Genomic DNA, 9271 nt, shown 5'->3' with positions numbered 1-9271 from the left:
CTGTAACCTACTTCCCTTGTTTTCGTTAGGATTCTTCCAATGAATCTCAGTCTGGCATCTGCTTTACCGACGATTAATTTTATATGATCATTCCATTTTAAATCACTCCTAATGCATACTCCCAGATAGTTTATGGAAATAACTGCTTCCAGTTGCTGACCTGCTATTTTGTAGCTAAATGATAAGGGATCTATCTTTCTGTGTATTCGCAGCACATTACACTTGTCTACATTGAGATTCAATTGCCATTCCCTGCACCATGTGTCAATTCGCTGCAGATCCTCTTGCATTTCAGTACAATTTTCCATTGTTACAAACTCTCGATACACCACAGCATCATCTGCAAAAAGCCTCAGTGAACTTCCGATGTCATCCACAAGGTCATTTATGTATATTGTGAATAGCAATGGTCCTATGACACTCCCCTGTAGCACACCTGAAATCACTCTCACTTCGGAAGACTTCTCTCCATTGAGAATGACATGCTGTGTTCTGTTATCTAGGAACTCTTCAATCCAATCACACAATTGGTCTGATAGTCCATATGCTCTTACTTTGTTCATTAAACGACTGTGGGGAACTGTATCGAACACCTTGCAGAAGTCAAGAAACATGGCATCTACCTGTGAACCTGTGTCTATGGCCCTCTGAGTCTCGTGGACGAATAGCGCGAGCTGGGTTTCACAGGACCGTCTTTTTCGAAACCCATGCTGATTCCTACAGAGTAGATTTCTAGTCTCCAGAAAAGTCATTATACTCTAACATAATACGTGTTCCAAAATTCTACAACTGATCGACGTTAGAGATATAGGTCTACAGTTTTGCACATCTGTTCGACGTCCCTTCTTGAAAACGGTTATGACCTGTGCCCTTTTCCAATCCTTTGGAACGCTACACTCTTCTAGAGACCTACGGTACACCGCTGCAAGAAGGGGGGCAAGTTCCTTCGCGTACTCTGTGAAAAATCGAACTGGTATCCCATCAGGTCCAGCAGCCTTTCCTCTTTTGAGCGATTTTAATTGTTTCTCTATCCCTCTGTCGTCTATTTCGATATCTACCATTTTGTAATCTGTACGACAATCTAGAGAAGGAACTACAGTGCATTCTTCCTCTGTGAAACATCTTTGGAAAAAGACATTTAGTATTTCGGCCTTTAGTCTGTCATCCTCTGTTTCAGCACCCTTTTTGGTCACAGAGTGTCTGGACATTTTGTTTTGATCCACCTACTGCTTTGACATAAGACCAAAATTTCTTAGGATTTTCTGCCAGGTCAGTACATAGAACTTTACTTTCGAATTCATTGAACGCCTCTCGCATAGCCCTCATCACACTACATTTCGCTTCGCGTAATTTTTGTTTGTCTGCAAGGCTTTGGCTATGTTTCTGTTTGCTGTGAAGTTCCCTTTGCTTCCACAGCAGTTTTCTAACTCGGTTGTTGTACCACGGTGGCTCTTTTCCATCTCTTATTATCTTGCTTGGCACATACTCATCTAACACATATTGTACGATGGTTTTGAACTTTGTCCACTGATCCTCAACACTATCTGTACTTGAGACACAACTTTTGTGTTGAGCCGTCAGGTACTCTGTAATCTGTTTTTTGTCACTTTTGCTAAACAGAAACATCTTCCTACCTTTTTTAATATTTCTATTTACGGCTGAAATCATCGATGCAGTAATCGCTTTATGATCGCTGATTCCCTGTTCTGCGTTAACTGCTTCAAATAGTTCGGGTCTGTTTGTCACCAGAAGGTCTAATATGTTATCGCCACGAGTCAGTTCTCTGTTTAACTGCTCAAGGTAGTTTTCAGATAAAGCACTTATTAAAATTTCACTGGATTCTTTGTCCCTGCCACCCAGTCTACATCCGGCAAATTAAAATCTCCACCCAGAACTATAACATGGTGGTGAAATCTACTCGAAATATTTTCCAAATTATCCTTCAGGTGCTCAGCCACAGCAGCTGCTGAGCCAGAGGGCCTATAAAGACATCCAATTACCATGTATAAGCCTGCTTTAACCGTGACCTTCACCCAAATTATTTCACATTTCGGATCTCTGTCAATTTCCTTCGATACTATTGCACTTCTTATCACTATAAACAAGCCTCCCCTTTCACTGTCCAGCCTGTCTCTGCAGTATACATTCCAATCTGAGTTTAGGATTTCATTACTGTTTACGTCTGGTTTCAGCCAACTTTCTGTCCCTAGTACTATATGGGCATTGTGACCGTTTATTAATGAGAGCAGTTCTGGGACCTTTCTATAGATGCTCCTGCAGTTTACTATTAGCACATTAATATTGTTATTCCCTGTTGCATTTTGCCTACTCCTACATTGCCGCATCTCAGGAGGCGTCTTGTCGGGCCTAGGGAGGGAATTCTCTAACCTAAAAAACCCACATGTACTCCCCTACCCTTGTAGCCACTTCCGGCATGTAGTGCATGCCTGACCTATTCAGGGGGACCCTACATTTCTCCACCCGATAGCAGAGGTTGAGAAATTTGCACCCCAGATCTCCGCAGAATCGTCTGAGCCTCTGGTTTAAGCCTTCTACTCGGCTCCATACCAGAGGACCGCGATCGGTTCTGGGAACGATACTACAAATAGTTAGCTCAGATTCCACCCCGCGAGCGAGGCTTTCCGCCTTCACCAATTCCGCCAACCGCCTGTACGAACTGAGGATGACCTCTGAACACAGACGGCAGCACTAACTGGTGCCGACATGAGCAACAATTTGCAGTCGGGTGCACCCAGTGCTCTCTATCGCCGCCGGCAGGGCCTCCTCCACATCTCGGGTGAGACCACCCTGGCAAGCAGACAGAGTGAACACTGGCCTTCTTTCCCGACCTTTCCGCTACTTCCCTAAGGGGCTCCATCACCCGCCTAACGTTGGAGCTCCCAATAACTAATAAACCCCTCCCCCTGTGCAGGGGCCATCTTCTGACATTTACTGAGTATTATCGCCAAAGAAACTGCACTGCAAATCACATATTGGTTCGTTATCACAGGGCACTTTGTCTATCTGGTATGCTGTGTTTTTTTAATAATAATAAAAAGAAAACACTTTTTTGGTGTTGTATACATAACATTTTTTATTGTATGCATTTTCATCAGGTGTATGGTCCAACCTTTTGTTGGTGTATGCTGTGTGTAAGTTGTAAATTGGCCATTTGTAAGTATAGGTGTTTACAAGGCATGTTCAGAAAGTAAGTGTCCTATGACCATAATGGGCTAAGGGGATCTCTTGATCAGAGTGAGCATCGCAGGAACAGTGTAGTATGTAACTCACATTGTAATGTCCAGTTGTGTAAAAGATGTTGGTAAGAAATCCCTCCAAGTGTGAGAAATGTGCTGTGACCCGCTTCCTTCTTGTGGAAGGAGTAAAACCTACTGAAATTTTTTCACTAATCAAAATGATTTACAGCAAAGGTGGTACAAACAATGAGTGTGTTTAAGTTGTGTACGGAGTTTCCTGGAAGCAGAACAAATGTTCATGAACTGAGGAGTGGAAGACCTATTTTGACTGACAAGTTGGTGTGCGGGGAGGGGGGGAGGAAACTCTTCACGAAGACAGCCAATTGACAGTGGATGAAATTTCTATGATTTTCCACGACTTTCTAGAAATCTGTTAAACAAGACACTCACAGAAATGCGATACCAGAAACTGTGCACAAGATGGGTACCAAAACAGCTGACAGAGCAGCACAAGAAAAATAAGGTCAATAGCACTTGCAAGATTCTTTAGCAACTTGAATTGGAAGGCAGTGATTTTCTGAGCTCTACTGTGACTGGAGATGAAACGGGGGCAGCTCGTTACACGCCTGAGACAAGAAGAGAGTCGTCAGTAGCATCACACTGATTTCTTATATGGAATAAAAAAAAAAAAAAAAACCACCACAATTTCAGGCGAAAAAAATCTTGGTCTTAGTGTTTTGGGACTGAAAAGGCATCATCTTGATTGAATTTCTACCTCAGGGGGGTGCCAGCAATGCTGCATTCAAAACAAAGGGACGGGAATGCTGACAAGAGACGTGTGCTTGGTGTGTGACAATGGGGGTCCTCACACAACCTTAGCCACCAATGTGCTCTTGAACTCATTTGGTTGGGATGTTTTGAACCCCCATATTTCCTGGACTTGATGCCTTCAGACTATCATCTTTTCACTTCCCTGAAGGCACGCATGAATGGAATTAAATTTTCAACCAAGAAGCAGATGCAGAGAGGTTCTGAAGTGGTGGAGGGGGGGGGGGGGGGACACAGCTGAAGGGAAAGTTCTTTCAGGAGGGTGCCACAGCTCACCACATGCATTGAATGAGAAGACAATTATGTGGAAAAAGTTTTCAACAAGTATATCAACAGTATCCTGTGTTTCTTTTTTCGAATACATCTTGTCTAAAAAAAATATAAAAATCTAGTACATCTACTTTCTGAACATTAATAGGTGGTGTTGCAAAACCAAGTAGGAGTTATGCAGCCTAAACGAAAGTTGGTAGGCATGTTTCTACATATGAAAGATGACATTTATTCAAATTTCACGTCAGTCACATAAGAGTAGCGCTAGTACTGACACTATGAAAATGCATATTAAGTTTACTGTAATTACAAGCTGTGAAGGTCGTGATTGTTAGTTACCTTTGAGATTGGACATGGTGAGTTGATGTTAGTCAAGAATGCCTTTAAGGCAACTAAGAATCCATTATCAACACCTTACTGACTTCGAACATGGTCATGTAGTAAGGCTACGAGAAGCTGGATATTTCTTCTGCAATAATGCAGAAAAACTTTGCTGGAGTGTAGCCACTATACATTAGAGGTGACAGTGGTGACCACGAGAATGTACGGCTGCAAGAAGGCAGGCTCTGGACGACCACGTAGCACTACTGAGATGGTCACGTGTTGATTTGGAGGAGGCCAGTTGAGGGCTTGCAATAATCTGTCTGTGTTAGTCAGATCTGGAGTTATGATATGGGATGCAATTTTCTGCGACAGCAGCAGCTCCCTCAGGGTTATCCCATGCATCCAGTCTGCAAATTTGTACATCAGCCTGCTGATTTGTTTCTGATGCCGTTGGACTTTCACTTTTCTAGACAAAGGAACTTCTTGTCTCCACTATTTATGTTATCTGATATTAGCTGCCAGCTGGAAGAAACATTTTTTCTATACAGTAATACATGAAGTAGGCAAATAATTAATCCAAAATATTAATTTTAATTTTTTATTTAAAAATGAAGCTTCATTCATTCATTCATCACAACAAATGAGATATACAGATATATTGGACAAATGTATTTTATTTACATCAGGCATCTGTCAGTATTCTTTTTTATACATCATGATAGATTTATCAACACATTACGGCTCACAGGATCTTTGTGTTCTATTTTGGGACTACAACACACCATGGTAATAGTGGACACCAGGTCACTGCCCAGACGTAACGGAGAAATGCTATTACTAGACACTTCAGTTTATCCTATGGTTTTGATATTCTTGTGAAATGATAAACAAATAATTTTACTGAAATCACTCTCAGAACAGTCAGTATCCCTCCTCCTGTCTTTTATGTTTTATTCTACAAGAATTTTAGTTTCACATAACACATTTACATGGAATGGTTAGAGTAGTCAATTGATTCACCTTTTCTATGAACTTTAAAACCCAGCTGGAAATTACTACTACTCTGATAATGTTGCTGTTAAGATTGACAGGCAGAAAAGTGAGCTGGATACAATCTTAGAAATAAATATTTAATGTAGTTTGTAATGAGTTCGAATTGTGTATGAATAGCAATTAAAAGTAATAAAATGCAACTTAAAAGAATCATTTTCTTTTTAATATTTAAAGAAATGGCAGTGTACAATCATAAAGCATGTTTCATAGTACAAAACAAAAAGAAAAATGTTTGTGCTATGTCATTAACAGCTAAAAAATCATATTACTTTTACATTACTAAAACAGCAGTAGTACTTTTATCTGCACTATTGCAGCCATGACGACTCTGTTGGCATATTACATAAGAATAATTGTATCCTAATTCAATATCTGCAAATGTTTTTACCAGTTAAACTATCTTCATTCCTTGGATGGCATTCTCCAGCGACTGAAAAAAGTAATAATCAGTTGACATTTCCACTCAGCATATAACCGAAGAACTGTATTAAGGAAGACATGCTGAACATATTTTATATAGTATCATAATTTCTTCAAATGCACACACCAAATGCATCAGTTCCCGCAGATTATGGGGGCAGCAAAGGGGGGTGGGGGAAGGGGAAGCATCAGGGATGTAAGTGAAGGGAATGAACACAGCAATGAACCATTACCACAATGAGTAAGAAAAGAAAGTACATGAATTCACATAGTACAATAATTTAATGTGAAGAAGACAAAACATGCATGCTTCACGAAGACAACAAGACACATTGCATAAAATTACTTTTGTGTCACAGAACTTACTATGGTACAGAACAAGCTAAAGCTCCCATTTGGCAAAAACTTGCATGGGTTTAAATACCTGTAAATCCCAGATAACAAGCTGACCATCTAGTCCACTTGTGCTGACTTTTGTGGCAGCACCCTTCTCTCCAGTGTAAAGGCACAAACATGTTATTGCATTCTGATGAACCGTTTCAAGAGTAGTATCATTTGCCTCTACTCGGGCCTGCCGATCTAGAGACTGAAATTTCTTCATTGCACTGCAAAAGTGAAAGTGTTAATTTAGTAACTAAGTATTATGGTGCTTGATTTATGTATAATCATAATCAAACAAGTGACAAGGAAATATTTTACAGAAACAGTGCTCATAGTGAAACTCAATACATTATGTACAACTGACATCTTAACTGAAGCTCTCAATATGATTCAAAATTATCAAATTCCTATGTTAATCAGAGCAAAATACACTCAAGTTAACAATATGCCTTACAGCAGACAAACACAAAGATAAAGTGGATAGCAGATCAAGATTAGTACGGAAGATAGGGCCTCATCAAAAGATTACTTACTAAGAAAACTGTAGGGGTAATATAAATTGCTACCACCGGTGTGCACATACGAACAATCTGCTATCGCTTTCAGAATAATATAACTCCATCCTCAGATGCCCACATGACTGTGCAGTCAATAGACCACAAAATACAGTGAAAAAATTAAATAGCATACACATAGAAGATATATTATGTGAGCTGAATGAATATAAAATGACTTATCAAGAAATATGTTTATAGTGAGATACACACACCTGTCTGACAAGCTGAAAGTGTTATGAAGTTTGTAAGTCAAGAAGTCACTCACAATATGTTGAGATAAATAATAATACAGGCAAATGACCTCTTAACTTAAGAGGAGGTTTACTATATTTTGGTTCAAACAACAGATTTATTAAAAATTGCATTTTTGGATCCATAAAAGTGTTTAGAATCCACCCCTGAAACGGTTTTTCCGAATACGGAACAGAAATGTTTGTTATTCGTGGTTCAACAAAAAAATACACCTGCCTGAAATCGGCCTTTTACACTTTTTTTCTTTCGGAGGATGAGTTATTGTACCGGTGCTTGGGAGGAAACACACAAAATTCAAATGAAAGTTTGAACGCATGTGTTTGGATGTTAGCCCCCAAGCATTTGCATTCTGGTGCAAAGACTGTGGAGATTGCGACTAGCATGGCAGTGAGCAGCTTCAACGAAGGGTATTCAGCAATTTTGAAGACCATGACAACGATGGACGTCACCCTGGGACTCTATTCGACGCAGTTCACCAAGCATTCGGATGAGCACTGCATTCAAGTGGCCGAAAACCGCTGTCACCAGCCATATGAGCAGCTCTGGAGCAGCGCAGGATGGACCAGAACGCCCTCTATGAGGAAGAGGAAGGACTAGTTTATGGACCCGGAATAGCAGATTGAATGTAAGTTGCATAATATTGCATTTATATGTAGTCAAAATTTCAAATGCAGTTTTCTCGAAATGACTTTTTTTTTTATCGCGCGTTATGGTAATTTCAAATCTACTGAAGCGATTGGCAAGTTCTTTGTTTCCGACGAAGCTAACTAAATTGTCTAAGAGTTGCACCACTTTTATTCCGTTCCATCAAATATAAACATTTTTATTTGGCCAACAAAGTTGAAAAATCAATGAAAAAAATCGTAGTTTTTTTCAAGAGGCCGCCATTTTGTTTCCTATGGTCCAAATAACTTAAGTGAGGTAAAACTCCTAAAGACTCTTATATACTTGGCTAACGTCAACTCAATTATGATTCCAGATGAGCCAGCTGACCTGTGACATACCACGCGTGGAGGTCTACATCAAAATTTTGTTTTGTCCCGACAGCACTTCTGCCTTTGCTCTTCGACATTTCTGGTCGAAAAAATTCCAGTTTGTAGAGGAAATATCAATAAATATTTTGACCAAATTTGACAATGATGTCTAGAACACACCCTGAGAAAAAAATTCTCAGGGAACATGCTTTTTTCGGGCCAAAGATAGTGAACCTCCCCTCAACTCCATCTAAAGAAATTTGCATACTTGATGAATTATCCTAGACAGACAACTTTCCATTTTTATATGAATAATATAGCTCTGCAACTGAACAACTGCTTGCAAAATGTGTGAAACACATTATGACTGTGAGGAAATGCAGCGACTAATGTGTTCTACCGTTCATTATCTGATCACACGTTACCATGCGTCAAGACGCATTATATCTGAACTTTGCCTAACAGTTTAAATATTTAGAAACAAAAATTTCTGTTAGTCATGTCTTCTTTTGGCACACTAATTTCCTTAAAACTTACACTTTATGGTGTTTATTTTGGACATGCGTTTCTAGCTTTCCTTCCACTTTAGTTCCTGGGATAAAAAGTAATAGTTTTCTTTCTGAACTGGCATCACACAGTGTTATGTTTCTGGTTGATTGGGGGATTGAGGGACAAAAAGATAAGGTCACCAGTCTCTCAGTTAAGAGGTAGGTCATCTGGAATTTGTGACATCAGCCAGAAAGTTGATCAAATTATGAAATTGTCTAGGATTAGTAAAATTGAGGTATTGAAAAAGATATTGATGGTAGAGCTGAGAAATAATTTAAAGATACAAAAAAGTAAATAGGCTGGGCCCTTACACAGGTCTGAGAGCAAACAAGAACTCCTCTAGGACTCATCTCTGGTGAGAGACACCTCACCCGCCTCTGCAACCGTCGCCCTCCCCCACCAACCTGATTGAGAGCTAACTCACTTCCGTAGGAATGAACACCTTTTAGCCAGAAGATTCGTAATA

At 39.8% G+C, this 9271-nt stretch overlaps 1 protein-coding gene across 2 annotated transcripts in view; it reads right to left on the bottom strand.

The window, feature by feature from the left end:
- Nucleotides 1-5203: 5203 nt before the first annotated feature.
- LOC124605455 (actin-related protein 2/3 complex subunit 1A-B) overlaps nt 5204-9271 on the bottom strand; it is a 38622-nt gene continuing 34554 nt past the window's right edge. For both annotated transcript variants that reach the window (XM_047137140.1, XM_047137141.1), the window contains exons 9-10: nt 6517-6697; nt 5204-6102 (exon numbers count right to left, since the gene is read on the bottom strand). In XM_047137140.1, the coding sequence (XP_046993096.1) occupies nt 6064-6102; nt 6517-6697 (220 nt within the window). In that variant the 3' untranslated portion in view covers nt 5204-6063. The remainder of the gene's footprint in view (nt 6103-6516; nt 6698-9271) is intronic.

This window comes from Schistocerca americana, chromosome 3 (genome assembly GCF_021461395.2).
Source record: "Schistocerca americana isolate TAMUIC-IGC-003095 chromosome 3, iqSchAmer2.1, whole genome shotgun sequence".
Classification (NCBI taxonomy): domain Eukaryota; kingdom Metazoa; phylum Arthropoda; class Insecta; order Orthoptera; family Acrididae; genus Schistocerca; species Schistocerca americana.
The sequence above is the reverse complement of the archived record's forward strand: the minus strand, read 5'-3'. Positions and strand labels throughout refer to the sequence as shown.